At 37.4% G+C, this 18,145-nt stretch overlaps 1 protein-coding gene across 1 annotated transcript in view; it reads left to right on the forward strand.

Annotated features, from left to right (window-relative positions):
- Positions 1 to 18,145, forward strand: part of EYS (eyes shut homolog) — a gene marked incomplete at its 5' end in the record, with an annotated part of 904,266 nt that overhangs the window by 251,860 nt on the left and 634,261 nt on the right. Inside the window, one exon of the mRNA XM_082305491.1 lies at positions 5,383 to 5,487. Coding sequence (XP_082161617.1) covers positions 5,383 to 5,487 — 105 coding nt within the window. The remainder of the gene's footprint in view (positions 1 to 5,382; positions 5,488 to 18,145) is intronic.

Consider the following 18,145-nt stretch of genomic DNA (forward strand, 5'->3'; position numbering starts at 1 on the left):
ATTTTGCTATATTTGAGGCATTTTACATATGTTAGGTGTTTGTTCTTTGCCCATTTTTTTATCCCTAGAACTGTTTTTGCCCAGCTCCTATGTTGGCTTCACTACCAGTAACTGGCCACAGGTGAGCTATTAATAGACTTGGAGTCTCCAGCACCATCCTACAAACGCACCTTCAAGGCCTCTGCTCTCTCTCTTGTACTCCTTCACACTGCGACCTTACTCTAGGGTCATAATTACCTCATTCTATACAGAGTAACTACTTGTTATTCCTGTTTGCATCTTATTAACAATAAGCATAACATGATGCAATTGTCCAAAATTAAAGAAAACTAAAACAAATGAGGCAAGATCCACCTGGCCACTAGACAAGTCCTGAGGCCTGTGGTGTTAGCTTGACACCAAACCTGATGCTGGCAATGGCAATGGCAATGCCATACATACTGGGCTACAGGGCTGCAGTGGTGATAACTGGGACATTACCCCACAGCTTGACTCACCTCACTTAAACAGTAGGTTGACCAGAGACTACTGCTTGCCCAGATCTGAGGAGCCTTGAGGCAGGAGGGGAAAAGCGTTAAATGCAAAGTGATGTTTTCAAAGCTGTTTATACAACTTTTATAAGAACATTTTTTTTCCTTGGCACTTTTGCAGTCAGGCAAGAAACAGAAGTGCATAGATTATTTGCTCTGGTAACAGCAGAGCAGCACCTGACAGCCACTTTTCCTAAGAATGTCCAGAACCTCCAAGGACAGGACATACTCATTCCACGTGGTGACAATGATGCTACAGGGCCCAGCTGCTGTCACAGAGATATATCTGGCTCGCAGAATTGTCTTGATGTTTTCCCAGGAAAGACTCACAGAAGGCTACGGGATGAATGAATTTATTCTGGAAGTTGTCTAACAACCCATAGATTGCTGGTTGTATGCTCTACATTAGGTCTGTATACCAGAAGGCAGTTAATGTTGCCCATTAACCACCTTGTACTGAACCTAATTACTTAGTTTTGATTAAAGCACACATTGAATCCAAAAACATTCAATCCTGATTTGAATGCATGAAGAGAAGCCAGAGTTTCACTGGCATTTCTTTCTCGTAGTAATCACCATCAGATTTAGAAGTTTATATGAAATATTTTATTTAAATTTTTGTCTTCAACTTCAAGCTATTGAGTCTCATTACCTTTTCTACACAAAATGAAAAAGCCTTTTACTACCCAAGTATTTTCTCTTTGTAAAGACACTTATACACTGTAATCAAGTCACTTCTTGGTTTTGTTTGTTCTAAATGAAACAGATGGAACTCTTTAAGCCTTTGCCGACAGCATGCTTTCTTCAGTTGTTGAATAAATTTTGTAGCATTTCCTGCATCCTTCCCATTTATTTTTAAATACGGAACACTTTAGTCAATGTTTTATGCAGAGGTACTTTACACATCAATATTCCTTCTTGGTTTTTTAAATACATCCGAGAATTATTTTTATTATTTTTTTTGTCACAGCACTGCAATAGCACTCATATGCTGAGGTCTTCAGCAGTCCTTTTCAGATCACTTTTGTTGTTTCCTCACATACAATTCAGCTACAGTTCAGTACCTATAACCTACATATCTTTTTCTTTGCTTGTATCTGGCAGCTGCAAGTGACCAGAAGTGACCTGCAGTACATTGAAAAATGTACTGTATAACTAAACAAAAGTTATCACAAGATTTCAGTTACTGCATATGCTTGCTCTCCTGTAGCAGGGAGATACAGGAAGTGAGAGTGGAAATGCAGAGTTTGTTTAAAAGTCAGTGTTGAAATAACAGAGTAAGGGCTTTTCATGTTCACCTACAGAAAAAGAGGCTCAAGGAAGTATGAAGTGGCTCATTTGTCTCATTATGTCTCATGAGAAAGACTTGAGGGGTGAATATAGGTTGAATGTGCTGTACTGCTCTCTTTGTAAGAGTAGGACTTTCCATCTATCCCTCTGTATTTTTAACCATGTACATTTACGGTGTGCATGAAGAATGTGATTGTTCCTGCCTGCTACTGTTAATATTTTTACTACATCCTGAGCGTCTTCTGCTTCTTTGGCTACTGCATGCCTGGACTCACCTCTATCTTATCTGACTAATACAGAAATGTGTTTTAATGGAGAGACAGAGTGGAGATGCAGATTTGGATAGAAGCACTAGGTTCCAAAGTGGGAGCTCTGTTATCATACACCAAGTAACTTAAGACCTTTCCTATCCTATTTTAAATTTCCTAGACTTTTTGATATGGATGACTCTTGGTCCTTCCTTACATGACCACAGATTTGGAATACTTGTCCTGAGGCACAGCAAATTTCCAGACAATTGAACTCACTACATGAACATAAAAGCCTTTGGACCTTCTTCTGTGTTATAAACAGTGTGTGTGCCCTGTAAATTATATAATCATAGCACTAGAAGAAGAAACTGAAGATCATCTATTCCATCCTCCTCGCAGCAGAAAACGTATACTACACTGTGTCATTCCTGATATGTTTATCTCACCTTAAAGAAGTCCAACGCCATTCCTTATTTTCCTCAGGCAATCTTTCCAGTATGTTATTATACTAACCATTAGGAGTTCCTTAACATCTAATCTGACTTTCACTGCAGTTTAAATGCATTACTTCTTTTCCTGTCCTCTATGAACATGGAGAACTACTTTTCTTATTTTATTTTATGACTGTCATCACATTTCTATTCAAATCTTCCTTATTTACACTTTACAGCCACATTCATTTTGTTTTTCCTAAGAAGTGATGCTTTCGAGTTCTTTGTCATTCTTGTCATGCTCATCTGGACTGTCTTCATTTGGTCCACAGGTTTCCTGAATGCAGCTCACTGCACAGTGCAAAGCTCTCCAAATGCAGCTTTACTCCAGCTAGATGAGAATGGAAGGATTACTTTATGCTTTGAACTGGCTATGCTCCTTTTTATATATCCCAGAACACTATTTTATTTGGAACAAAATTCTTGGTTTTGTTCCTACTTAACTTGTGATTTGCTGTATTATGATATCTGCCGCTTGTCCTGATTGGGGAACATTTGTTATTTCAAACTCTATCTCCAATTTGACAAAATTTGTGAAGACTTCTAATCCTACCCTCCAATGTACCTTTTTGTGTTGCCATCAATAACCTTACTCTGTTGTCCACCACCAAGACTATTGTTGAAAAAATTGCATGGAACTAGATGGACAGCAGACCTCTTTCAAAATCTGTGCAATTCATTCATCCATTTGGGTAGTAAAACCACTAACTAATGTACGAATATGCCTTTCCAACAATTTTTACTCATTTGATAATATTCTCTTGTAGTTCAGATCTCGATCAATTATTAGGATTTCACACGAGATAGCAGTAGAGTCAAGGAATATGGCATATGCTACTTTTTTTTATTAATCCACAAGGCCTGTAACTCTGGTGTAGAAGGGAATTGGTTTGCTTACATAAGGCTCATTTTTAAACATTATTTTATATTTCTAGGGTCTTACAAGTAATCAGTTTACTAACTTTTTCCCATATTTCCTCCAGGAACTGAAATTACACAAATGGATCTGTAATTTCATGTTTCTGTCTTTTACTCCTTTTTAAAGGCTGACTGTATTGAGTCCTCAGGTACTTTACCTATCGTTCACAAAGAAAATGACTGGTTTTATCAGCCAGCTCTTGAAGTACCCAAGGGTGAAGTTCATCAGACCAACCTATCTGAACATCTAACTCACCTGACAATTCTCCAGCCTACCTTCTCTATTCAACACTGAAGTTTTGCCCTTTAATCATAGGTATCAATTATGATAACAATCTGCTTCCAGCTGACCTTTTTACTGATGATTGAAGCAAAAGAAGCATTGAACAATTTGGCATGATTACCATTATTAGTAGCTGTCCTTCTCCATTGAATGGCAAACCATACCTTTCCTTCATCTTTAATGTTGAAGTACTTACAGCATGATTTCTCATTACCCTGACCATCCCATGATAGATGCATCTTATTCAGTGCCTTTGCTGGTCTCATTTCATGCCTACGTATTTATGCTGTACTTCTTAGGTTATCCTTACTAACCTAACTTATTTTTTATTAGTTAGGCATTTTCATCCTTTGAAAAACAGGAAGTGCCAAGTTGGTCTCCTAATACCCAGTGCCTTTTTCCCCTCAAAAAGATAATTTGTCCTGGTGTACTTAAAGAAAGCAGTACCTTTGTTAATTACCTTTTTATTTTAGTTCAGCCTCTCATCAGGTTTCACATCAGAAATTTTCCACATTCTTTTCAATTTTTCTGAATTCCTTTGGGTTTATGATGTTGTTCTCAACCCTCTCCTCTCCCTTCACATGGATCTTGATTGATCTCACCCAAGTTCTTCACATTCCTTTCTTCGCACTCTGGGATTACTCTTACCTTTTACTTAGAACAAAATCCCAGAAAATCTGTTTGTAGTTGCCTTTTCCACTGCTGCATGAAAAAATTGCCAATAGCACTTCCAAAAATCTTTGTATTTTTTAATGATTCCTTTCCAAAATGTTGTTTTCCATCACTTTCTGGATAGAATGCCAACAACCATTTTGCTCACTCACATCAGTGACAGCTACAGTTTTCCTTCTCTGTCACTGGAGTAGCTTCCGGTATTCATAGGAGCTCTTAATGTCTACAGTTGTCCCTTGATTTTGAATCAGTTTTGTATCGGAAAGATCCCAGTATAATTTATACCAGGCTAGAGCTTGCTCTAAATTAATGCCGTGCACAATAGAAAGATGAGGGACTGTGGATTTTCTTTGGTATGCCCAATGAGTTAATTGTTTTCATAATCCACTTGTTATGCTGTCTTCTAAATATTCTCCTCTATATGTCTTCTGTGTGTTCTCCTATATTTTTGTTGTTTCAGGTTTGAATTAATTTGAATTGTAGCTCAATTAAATCTCTTTAAAAGAAGAAAAATTAAGAAACAGCTGAGTGAATTTGTGGATTTCTGTTGGGATCTGAGAAGTAACTTTATTCATCTAAACATGAAAGCAACCTTGAGAACTATTTTTCTTATTATTGTTCCTGAGGTTATAAAACCTCTAAAATAGTTTTAAAATTGTGGCATATAATTCTAGTAATTATGATGTCGAGATGTAATGCTAGAATACACAAAGAATATATTTGCAAATGTAGCTCATACTTATTCCTTTAAAATATTTAATTTGTTAACTATCAGCTATGATCTATGAATATTTCTAGTTTTAAAGCTGTCAAGCAGAATTAAAATAGTGTTTCCGACCTGGAAAAGTTAAATTATGCAGTTGTCACTTGTACTGTGAAGTAGCTTTTCTGCTTTCCCAAACCCAGCATGATTTATAGTTTTAATGTTTCATTTTCTTTTCTGTCAGACAAAAACTGTTCCACGGATATTCATGAATGCTCCTTCAAGCCCTGCAAAAATGGAGGCCATTGCCATGATTTGATTGGTGAATTTTACTGTAGCTGTTTGCCAGGTAAGAAGTCAGGTGATATTTAGGTGAGAAATGTTCTGTGGTATTCAAGAAAGAAATATAGTTTTTCATAAGCACACAACTAAGTAGTCATTTATTTTGCTTGAAAAGAGAGAAGGACTGAGCAGGTATTCTTTAAGCATACTCTACGATTGCTATGCAGCTGGTGTCAGCAGAATTTTTTTACAAAACATAGCTTGTGTACCAGAAGTCCTGCCTTGCAAACTGATGAATGGAGTCTTAGAAATCAACCAACACTGTCAGTGGTATTCACTCCAGAATCTTTGAAGAATTCTGAATTTCTAAATCTTTGCGAAAGTTAATTTTTTTCCTTCCATGAATGCAGAATGACTTTGTTTCCTTCTTTTGTACTAGCAAAAGTTACTTTTTAAATTTCTTATTATACACTGAAGAAAAAAATGGGGAGAATTTATACAGTAGTTGTCATAAGGGTTGCGTGCAGTGATGAGAGAAGCTAATAACTGAAGTCATCAATAATATCAGACAAACTTTTCTATCTTCATATGGCACACATAATTTTTATCAAATATAAGGTATCTTACAAATACATGAACTTACATGCTTCAGTGTGGCTTTTTCTCTATAGAGTTAGATTGGTGCTACAGGCCAGCTTCTATAAGTTGGAATGTAATATCTTTTAATATAACCAGCTAATTTAAATATATGATACTTGTATAGTATAACTAATTGTTGAATTTTTTTTCCCTGCTATCTTTATTGTGGGTCAACTAGTCATCATCTGCTTGGAAAGCAGCAAGTAAAACATGAAATGATAGTACTTTTTCAATTGTAGTTATTTCATACTCTTATTTCATACTCTTAGGTCACTTGCATTGCATTAAACCTTGTTCCATCATGTCAAGTTATCAGTGTAATGTTAAAAGGACCAAGCTTATATGTGGACAGAAATATTTCCTTATAATGGATAGGAAAAAGAAGCGGTTAAAATTATTTTGTCCCTATAAGAATTAAATATGTTTTTATGTAAGAAATTTAAAAATTTATACAAGCTATTTAAAGTCTAATGTGTAAATATCTTGAAAGTTATTGAAGTGTGAAACACAGAAATAGCACTCAGAGCCAGCACTGCCACTAAATAGTATATGTGCTTAAAAGTATCTTGAATATATACATAAATACATATGGGTATTAGTATATATAGAAGTGTATGCATGTGTGTATTATTCATGTACATACATATGCATACAACCTCTTTTAGGACCTGAGAGTCTCCCGATAGACTTTCATGATGCAGAATATCTAAGTTTTGTCTTTTTTATTGTTATTATTATTAATTTCTATGGCTAATTTGTTAAGACTAGATTCTTATATGTTGATGTAATAGGTTAGTTCTACTTTTAAATTGCAAAGCCTATGACTATAGAGGGATGCTGGAAACTTATGACTAGCAACAGAAGGAATATTCTTTCTTCGCCTGCACACCTGCAACTACTGGACAGGCACAGTGCTCTGCAAATAGGTGAGGACAAAGCATATCTATCAGAGAAGGCACTGAGGCCAGTGGAACCTGAACCAACTGCTTGCACCAAGCACAAGTGGTGGGTAATAGTTAGAAGAGATTTCCTTCTGCAGGGGATGGAAGAACCCATCTGCCTACCTGTCTTCATTTCTTGGAAGATTTCCTACTTGTTGGGGGCTTGGATCTCAGATCCTTTGGACAGAATGATGATGTTCATCTTGCCCTCAGCCTGCTACCTCTGGCTGCCCACCCAAATGGGAACCAGCAGTCCTACCAGGGGAGACCTGGAACAAATCGAAAAGTGAAGAAGGGCCTGGGCGATGATGTAGCGTTTTCCTCAGTCTTTCCAGTGAAAGTCAAAGACTTAGGTGGGTTTGGGTATGTCATGCAGGTGAATCCTTGGCTGCATGGCTGGTAATGCAGACAGATCTTTAGCTTTTAGTACCCTCTCTGAAGAGCTACTGGTGAGAGATGTGGCCCAGCTGACAAAGTGGAATAAGAGCATTTTTGGCAATGGGCTTCCTACCCTAAAGAGAGGGTGCAGCATGTGATAGAAACATGAGGAGCTGGAAGTGTGTGTGCAGTTGCACAGTAATGATCTCATGGGGTTTAAAGAGACATGGTGGTCTAGCCAACACAAACAGAGTGCTGCAGTGGAAGGATACTGGGTCTTCAGGAAAGATAAACTGAGAAGGTAAGAAGGAGGAGTTTCATGCTATGCAAAGGAAAGCCTCAGATACACTGAACTTTGCTTTGGAATGAATGATGGGCCAGTCAAGAGCTTATAGGTAAGGATTAGCGGGCAAACCCATACAGGTGGGGTAGTGGGCATCTGCTACAGACGACCTGATCAAGAAGAGGAAGTAAATGAAGCCTTCTTTAAATATCTTGAAGAAGTGTCACCATCACAGGCCCTCATACTCATGTGCAACTTCAATGATCACAGTATTTGCTGGTGGTTTAATAGGGCTGGGCACAAGCAACCCAGGAGACATCTGCAGTGTTGAGAAAAAATTTTTGATACAGGTGATCAACCAGATGACAGCGGACATGTTCTCCTGGACTTGTTGCTCACAAACAATTTAAAACTAGCAAGGGATGTAAAACAGCCTTGGCCCCAGTGACTGAGTTGAAAAACTTGTGAGAAGACAAAAGCAGCAGAATCACAGCCCTGAATTTAAGGAGAGATCATTTTGTTTGAGGAATCTGCTTGACTGGATCCCCACCCTAGGAGAGCAAAGGAGCACAGGACAACCTTCTCAAACACAGTAATGGTCCATTCCAACGTGCAGGAAGCTGAGCAGGTGTGGCAGAAGGATGAAGAAAACATAGTCCTGTTGATGAATGATGTGCATGTAGTGACAAAGGGTACGAAAAGAGAGAGGTTATTAATGGCTTCCCTGCTTGTGTTTACTGATAAGTTCACCCTCAGGTGACTCCCAGATTGCTCTGCCTAGAGGCAGAATCTGTGGGAGTGAAGCATTATTCATGGCAGAGGAAAATAATTAGGAAGGACTTAAGCAAATTAGGCATACATAAGTATGTGGGACCTGATGAGATGCATCCACAGGTGCTGAGGGAGCTGGCTGGCATCATTGTGAGACTTCTGTCTATTATCTTTGAAGAGTCATACTGATTAGGGGAGGTTTCTGATGACTGGACAAAGGCAAAAGCAACCCCATCTTAAAGAGGAGGATTCAGATAACTACAGGCAAGTCAGCCTAACCTCAGTCCCTGGGAAAATTATAGAACAAATGCTCCTGGAAGCTGTGTGCAAGAACATGAAGGACAGGAAGGTGACTGGAAACAGTCACCATAGATTTACCAAGGCTGAATCATGCCTAACCAATCTGGTAGCCTTCTATCATGAAATAGCCAGCTCTGTGGATAAGTTGAGAGCAGTGGATGCAATTGACTTTTTAGCAAGGCTTTTGACATGACCTCCCTGAGTAATGCTGTTGTCAAAATGAGGTGTACAGACAAGTAGAAAAGTAGACAGTAAGATGGGCTCAAAATTGGCTGGACCACCAGGGTTAAAGGGTTTGTGGTAAGTGGCACAAAGCCTAGTTGGCATTTGGTAACTAGCGGCATTCATCATTATTTGATACTGGAATCAAATCTGTCTAGTGTTTTTATTAGTGACCTGGATAACAGGTTACACTCTCAGGAAATTCAGAGGTGATATAAAACTGGGGCAAATCATTGATATGCTGAAGGCTAGGGTTTCTATTCAGAGGGACTTTGACAGGCTGGAGAAACAGGCCAATAGGAATCTCACAGAGTTCGACAAACAGAAATGCAAGTCCTACAGCTTTGGAAGAATAGTCCCATGCACCAGTAGAGACTGATGGCCAACTGGCTGAAAAGCAGCTTTGCAAAAAATGACCTGGGGGTCCTGGTGTTCAACAAGCACAACATGAGCTAGCCACGTGTCCTTGTAGCAAAGTGTCCTGGGCTGCATTAGGAAGAGTGTAGCTAGCAAGTCTGGAGATGATTATTTTTCTACGCATGATTTGTGAAACTGCATCTGAAGGACTGTGCCTAAGTTTTGCCTTCTCCACTAAAACAAGGACATTGCCATACTGGGGCAAGTTCAGCAAAGGGCCATGAACATGGCCAGGGGCCTGGAGAACCTGATGTACAAGAGACGCTAAGGTAATTGGACCTGTTCAGCCTGAAGAAAAGGCTAAGAGAATATTTTACTGGGGTTTACAACTACCTCATGGGAGGACACAGGCTCTTCTCAGAGGTGAAAATTGTGGCAGGGCAAGAGGCAATGGACACAAGTTGGAATGCAGGAGAATTCTGGTTAGATATTAGTGGGGGAAAAAAAGCACTATGAAGGTGGTTAACTATTGGAACAAGTTGTCTGGAACGCTTGTGGAATCCCCATCCTTGGAGACGTATTCAGATCTTGACAGGATGATTCCCTGAACTACCTGATCTAGCTGGTCTTGCTCTCAGTGAGGATTAGACTAGATGGCCTCAAGAAGTCATTTCCAACATAAATTATCTTGTGATTCTATTACTAAATAAGGAATCTTGGCCCAATTTTATGTACACTTAAAAAATGTAATACTTGGAATATGTACTGTATGTAATACAAGTTGAATTTGAGTTGAACTACCTGTGCCTCCATGCACAGTCTTTAAGACTGCAAGCATTTTGGCCATATCTAAAAGTTTTCTATAATCTTTGTTAGGGTGTCACCTTTTATCAATCAACTTTGTAGCTGAAAAAAATAAAAGAGTTTGTTTATATGAAATGCTTTTCCAAAGCCAGAATTTGTTTGAATATTTAAAAACTTCTCTAATATCACTTTTTTCCCATGTGCATATTTAGCCTTCCACTAGGAAATGGCTTCATATCTATACTGAATTTTAACAAGGGAAAAAGCAAAATGAAAAACAAGTGCTGTAGTGGTGTAGCAAAACATTTATTACAACAGTATTCTGTCATCTGGAAACCTTGCCTTGAAATGGTAAAGAAGCACAGTTTGAGGAATAAGTGAGGAGTCACTCTTTAAAGTAACTTCTCCCTGGGTAATCTGACATTTAAGGAAATATTAATCTAGAAGATGTTGGATCTATAGAATGTATTCAGAAAGGCAACAAAAGTGATCAATGGAATAGAGCAACTGCCTTATGAAGAAGCAAGGACCCTTTAAGTCTGTAGAAGAAAAGCATGAGGGAAAAAGAGGAAGCTTAAAAACAAAATCATGAAAGCAGGGGCTAAGCTGAAAGCAGAACTGTTGTTCACCGAAGCCTGATGAGAAGAAGCAAGAAGGCACTTGAAGAACCTAGTGGGATTTTGGACTAAAACACATAAAAGAACTTTTAACAGGTGACATCATTACATTTCTTAATTTGTTACCACAGGTTGTGATGTAGCTAGAGAATTTATTTAGAAGGTTTGGTAAGGGATTAGACAAATTCACAACCAAAAAGGCTGTAAGTGGATACTAAAGGATCCTCTGACTTATTTAATACACCTGAATGCTTGGAGATTTCAAAGGGAACAGACTGATGCAAGTGGCCAAGCTAACATGCTCTCCCTAAATAGCCTCTCTTTTTCCTCTCTCAGACAGTTCTAGGCTAGATGCACCATTGCACTCACCACATAGGATGTTTCTTAGGTTCTTACAGGCCGTTCTCATGTTTTTGTCTTTTACAAAACCTTACATATATTACACAGTTTCTTTCCCATCTCCTTTCATGCCTCAGTGATGTATTATCCCTGCTACACCTAACTGAATATATAAATATTTCTTTTTTTTCAGTGGGATTAGTGAATGATTAGCATGATTGCTAAAGCAGACTGATTTTGAAGCAGAAAATCCTGTCAGTTGAGATGCTTGGATTGATGGATTCAACCTAGGATCAATTTTTGTTCAACTTTTAATACACTGAATCAAAGGAGCAGTACTTCTGATTAAAAGTAAACTCACATACAGAAAAATTGTAAATCAAATTCTTCTTCCTTTTTGGGAGGTTTGCTGTTTTTAATGTTTACCATGAAATAAGACTTTATTTTCTTTCAAACCTTTCTGGCAACACTTATTATGAAGTAGAAGCTTATACATGAAAGTTTTCACTCCAGGAAGAGGCCTTAGGAAAAGTGTTGCATGCTGTGACTCAAAAAATAAAGTGAATCATCAAGATTACAGATGGGAAATGTTTAGGAAATCATTCAGTCCTTCACACTGCTACTGCACAATCACTCTTAACGCAGAGTTTGTAATGATTTTTTTTTGCTTTGATTTCAAAGTTGCCCGATAAGAACGTCTGGCATTTCTTACATTAAACCATTGCTCAGCTTACCAAAAAGATTACCTGATGCATAGTTTACAATTCCTATTATCAATTTCTTGCTCCAAGTTACAATTCATTTATACACAATTTGTAGGTCATTTATTTTTCTTATACCTCTAACATCCTAATTTATACTGGGATAGCATTCTTTCTAAACAAGTCCATCTAATCAGCTGTAGAAATGCTATTCAGCAGTCTACCAAATACAGAAGATGCTTTGAGTATTCATATAGCAGAGTACAGAACTGCTTGAAGGCAGTTGTTAGTGGACTCAGTATTTTAGGGAAATAGAGGTTAATACATTCACATGATGTTAGCTCTTTTGCAAAGTCTTTATACTGAACCTGCTGTAGGCAGTCACCTCCATGAGATATCAGTGTTGACTCTTCATCCAGGAAGAGGGCTGAGGTCACTGATTGTCAGAGATGTTGGAGAAGCAGAGGGTATGCAGATGGCTCCCCAGGACCTGCCACGTACCTGACTCTTGCAATGGACTCTTACCTGGAAGCAATGAGTGAGAGGGAACATCATTAGCGGTCCTTCCCAGGAGTTCCTCCTTACATTTATAGCTGATCCACACACTAGCATTAATTTTTCTCTGATATGTGTGAAATGTTAAATATATTTTCAGTAACTCTAGTAATTCTTCTGTGTTTTTGAGAATCTTGGTATATTTAGATGTTTTTCTAACAGTGAGCTTCCTGAGAATGTCCAGCCATTTGCTACCATAGAAGGTCTGATTGTTCATTTCACTTTTTCATGGAAGTTTTTACAAAATTAGCTGAAAACTTCAATTGTTACATTATGTGTAATATTTTAGTCCTAAAAGGCCTAGCAGAAAAAGGTGACAATTCTAAAATTGGCACAAGTTATGAGAACCCTCTTTTATAAAGAAAAAAAAAATCAGAAGTATTCTGAAGTATTTTCAAAATAAAGAAGTAGAAAAAATAATCGTCCTAGGTTGTTCTTTGCTTTTTCACTCTGCAGTGTAGTGGCTAACCTGTCCTTCCTGTCTCCTGCCCGGTAACATTTACATCACACTATTTAAGCCTGGTACGGGAAAGGGTGCCATTTAGTTTAGCTTTCTAAGATGCATGAAATAACATATTGAATAAATCATTATATACTCATGAAACTCATGCATTACTACAGAAGGGTGGTTACTAGAATTTTCTGTATCAGCAAAAACATCAGACAAAATTAAGTACAGTAATATAACAGAAGAATGCTGATCAGTCCTAGCCTCAACCTAAGAGAATGGCAGAGGGAAGATGATAACAAGGCTAAGCAAAAAATGCCCCATTTGGGGACCTAGGACAGAATCTAGAAAGCAAATGTGTAACCTGCCCTTTCTGCACAGAACATCACCCATACCATCCATCCAGCAGGCTCAGATCCTGAAAATGTGAAAAAAGTTGTCTACCTTTACCTTCAGTATCTTATTCCTTTTTCTCTGTCACTGTTTCATTAAGGAAAACAAAACAAAACAACTCACTATTATTCATTATTTGGAATTGAGAAAGATATCATTAAAAAGAGTCCCTGACCTGCTCATCATCAGAACCGAAAGACTCAGAAAGACTAAAAAAATATGAGTCATTAATGGGTATTCCTCCCAAACAAAGAATTGATTGGCTCTGTGTACTAGGTGTGGTTAGGATGGAGTTAATTTTCTTCATAGCAGCCCATATGGTGCTGTGCTTTAGATTTGTGACCAAAGCAGTGTTGCTAACACAGGGGTGTTTCAGCTGTTGCTGAGCAGTGCTTACACAGCGCCAAGGCCTTCTCTGTTTCTCACTCTGCCCTGCCAGCGAGGAGGCTGGGGGTGGGTAAGAGGCCGGGAGGGGACACAGCTGGGACAGCTGACCCCAAGTGACCAAAGGGACATCCCACACCATATGGCACCGTGCTCAGCAACAAAAGCTGGGGGAGAGTTTTTCTAACATAGCTGTTGCTCAGAGACTGGCTAGGCATCAGTCTGTTGGTGGGAGGTGGAGAGTGACTGCTTTTCCATCACTTTGGGGTTGTTTGGGGTTTTTTTGTAACTTATTAAACTGTCTTTATCATGACCCACCAGTTTTCTCACTTTTGCCCTTCCAATTCTCTCCCCCATCCCACTGGGGGAGCATAAGCAAGTGACTGGGTGAGGGCTAACCTGTCAGCTGGAGTCAACCCACCCCACTCTGTTTGTTTGCTTTTATACTTTAAAACTTCCTCATGTCTCTTTTTTTTTTCTGCAGATTTCTACTTTTACTTGTTAGGCTCTTTTGTCATTATTCTGTGACTTCCAGTTTCTTGCTGATATTAATTTTTATTAACTTATCCAGTTTTATATTTGTTCTCTATTTGTTTCTTAAGACTATTATCTCTAGACATATGCTTTAATTGTAAGTTTGATTTTTTAAGCATCTAACATTTAGATCTACATAAGTAAAATTTCTTGAAAGATACCTTGTTGTCATTTATAGTTTTCAGTTTAAATTCTCTCAGCTGATTTTTCTTCTAATTGTGTTTAATTTTGTAAGATCTGTCGTTTGAAACTGTTAAACTATACCAGAGTGGTTCAAAAAAAGCTAGATATTCTTGATGGATGTATTAATTACAGTTAGATTTCTGATATTTAATAAAAATTAGTAACCCACAATAAATTTAAAATAATCCTGGAAAAGAAGAAGATGAGTTTGTTTGTTGGCTTTGTTACTTAATTTAAATGCTACATTTGCATAGTAATAATAAATAAATGCATCCAAAATTTTGCTTACATCTAGGTAGTGCCATCAGGGCTATTTGTAAGCAATCTGTAAGCTGGGTGATGATGTCTTCATTGTCTCTCCTTCTGACTCTCATGTGTACGTATGTCTAGCTACAGATATGCACACCAATCTATATGCATTTATGTATGTGCACACGTACAGAACCTCTTCATACATGCTTTCAGAATATTTTCTTATCAAAGTAGATTATTATGATATTTATGATACTTTCTAAATAACTCCATTGTTCATAAACTTAATGGAGGACACACTTTACTAAGCAATACAGTTCTTTAAAGACAGTTCTAGGAATTGAGTAACAGGTTGTACGTTTGCTAATGACATCCAGGAAGGCTCAACAAACATTTTTTCAATGCAGGCTGTACTTTTCTTTCTTAAGAACACAGATAAATTTATATAAATTAATTCTGCCAAACATTTCTGTTTTTCTTATTTATATATTTAGGTCAGTCATTCAGTTGTAGGCAATTGTAGTGACATTGCCGCTTGTTGCTTACAAAATGAAAAGCTATAAATGTCAAGGCAGCAGAAGGACAACATCAGTTTGTCTGTTTTATCTTTTCAATGATGTCAGAAGAATTGTAATGATATTGTAGTGCAACATTGTTCTGCTTTTAAGCCATAAAAAGAATGGGCATTTAAAATACTAATGTATGGTATGTGCAATATATGTAAATCAGATTTCAAGATATACGTACCTCTCCCTGCTTTCATTAATTTCACTAAAAGAACAAGATGACAGTGCAGTGTAAGTAAGTTTCCACACTCGTAATTTTCATACTTTTGTTTTAAGTTGCCATACATGTTTTAGTTGTAATACAAGCCTTAATATACACATTCCATGCAAAGGAAAATCTGCACTTCAATATTTATGTCAATAAAAATACTGGTAAAAAAGAACACAGTAGGTCATTCCTGAAGTGATCATGTAATTGCACAGACACTGTGTATTCAAAGCGTGCGTTATGATGTAACACATAACTGTGTATTCTGTAATACACTGGCAACTATACCTTCTATTTGTTTATATTGTTCCCAGAAGAACAGTAAGATTTTATTTTTTAAACCTAATCTTTATTATCTGTTAAAAAGTGGACTTAAATTTATAAAAGCAAATAAAACTCTGCAATTTCTACTTATGTGAGGTTTCATTGTATTATACTTACACAAATAAGCATTTAGTGAGCTTTTGCACTCAAAGACGGAAATGTGTATAATTTTGGTAAATTAAAAAGAGGTAAAACAAGATATGATGATTAAAAATATTTCTTGAAATAGATATACCTTTAAATTACAGACAGTTTTTACAAAAGATAAGAAGTAAATGAGGAAGTAAGAATAAAATTCACATGATGGCATTGAAAACCATTTTTTATATACCAGCACAGAGTAGGCAGTGTAACGAAGCATGCAACCAAGTGTTGGAGAAGGAAAAATATGGAATCCAAAAGCATTGTCATGAAAATAGGAAACAAGAAGCTAAGAAAGGGCAAATAAGAGCAATATACTTCGCAAAGTTCATTAAGGAGTCTCTTACAAGGGTTTGACATTAAGGGAGGCTGTGATGAAGAAAGAAGAAGTAAACTTGTGATTAAGAGAGCACATGGCGAATTTCTCACCATTGTGAAAGGATCTGAACTTATTAGGTGTAATAGCTTTACTAAGTTACTTTCTCTTTTATAATTCCATTTTTCTTCCTGTGTTCCTATCTTTATTAGTATAGTGCTTCATGCCAGTGGTAAGTGAAATTTTCCTGCAATAGAACAAGAAAAAATTGCTGGCTTCCTTCCTTTTTTCCAAAAATGTGCTGTCATTTATGAGGCTAAAAATACAGGAAAGAAGTTTCTATTGATTAACAGCTCATTCATAGCGTCAATTCAATCCTCCAACCCTAACAGATAACTTAAAAAATTGACACTTTTCTAATAGAAACAACACTATTTATTTCAAAGTGGATAATAAGACATTGAGTTACTGTTAACAAAAGCAGACACAAAACAGTGATGTCTTGAGAAATACTGTAGCAACCCATTACAAATCCCCCAGGTGAAGAAATATCTTTATGACAGCCTTTAGCTTGAGTCTATTCATTTCTAAAACTACTATAATGGCAGAAACACAATGAAATGGAATCAGCTGTTCTCTCAATGTTAAACAGTTGTTTTAAAGACGTGTTAAAACCATCATAGCTGTATTTCACAATTCAACAAAGTTATACTCTTCTATAAAGGATTTAACTCCCCAGCTGTTGACTAATTTTTCATTTGCTGCTTGTTATATTTGGCATCTTTGCATTTTTATTAGTCTGATACATTAATGGAATATGTTACCATATTTAAGTGCCTCTAGCTGACAGAATAAGCCCATTCACATGGATTAAGAAATAAATAAGATCACCCCAAACAAACAAACAAAAAAACCCTAAGGTTTATTACTCAGGTAAACAAATGAATCAGACCTAGAAAGCCACTTAATTCCATTTTGCATCTGAGATATCTCAAGGTTTGTTTGTATTCATATGACGACTGTGGACAAGAAGAATCTGAGGCGTAGCAGCTCCAGATTTCTACCCCACAGTTTCTTCCAGTGTGTACCCTAAAAATGGGATCTCTCACACCCTCATTCTTCGGTATGTATGATCCTTTTGTCAACGACATGCACAGATGTCATTATACCTATACCTTTATGCAGAAAATAAATATCTTTCATTGCCATATGCATGTTTAGAACAAGGCCCTCATGGACAAAACATAAATAATGCTAACTGGAAGGGTAGGCATGCAAGATTACCTGCATAGACAACTGACGACATGTAGAAGGGTATCTGGGCTTATTTATGGTACTGTTATTGGTGAGAAAGAAAAGGAGTAAGGTAAGACACTGATGGGTCTCTCAGAAAAGAGCACTCAAGCTCTTTATTAGAACCTTCACTGTGAAGAACTGTCTGGAGAGTACTGCATGCTATATAAAATCTATAGTAGTGTAGATAATTACATTTTGTAGTTGAAAAAATCATATTTTACTACTCTCATGATGATACTAACATTTTTCTAAGACTGCAGAGAGTAACTACTTGTGCATATTGATTTTTTGGCCACAGATATTTTAAAATTATGTTTTCAAGATGTCACTTATTTTCCACCAAACTTTATGTCTTTACCAGCTTTTAACTTCTTTTGAAAGCATACCTTGGAGATAATGAAACTTTGTTTCCCCATTTCAGAGAATGAGAAGCAAACACAAAGTTACTGAGTGTTAACAAAAAGCCTAAATTGAATGCACTATTAAGTGTAAGTCTGCTTATTTATAGTTACCATATAGAGGCAAATACATGAAAGTTTTTACTTCTTTCACATAAGCCAGCTCTAAGCATGCAGGGACTAGAAGGATATTGAGAGCAGCCCTGTGGAGAAGGACTTGAGGGTACTGGTGGATGAAAAGCTGGACATGAGCTGGCAATGTGCACTCAGAGCCCATAAGGCCAACCGTACCCTGGGCTGCATCAAAAGCAGCGTGGCCAGCAGGTCGAGGGAGGCGATTCTGCCCCTCTGCTCTGCTCTTGTGAGACCCCACCT

This window comes from Platalea leucorodia (assembly GCF_965183815.1).
Source record: "Platalea leucorodia genome assembly, chromosome: 3".
Taxonomy (NCBI): Eukaryota; Metazoa; Chordata; class Aves; order Pelecaniformes; family Threskiornithidae; genus Platalea; species Platalea leucorodia.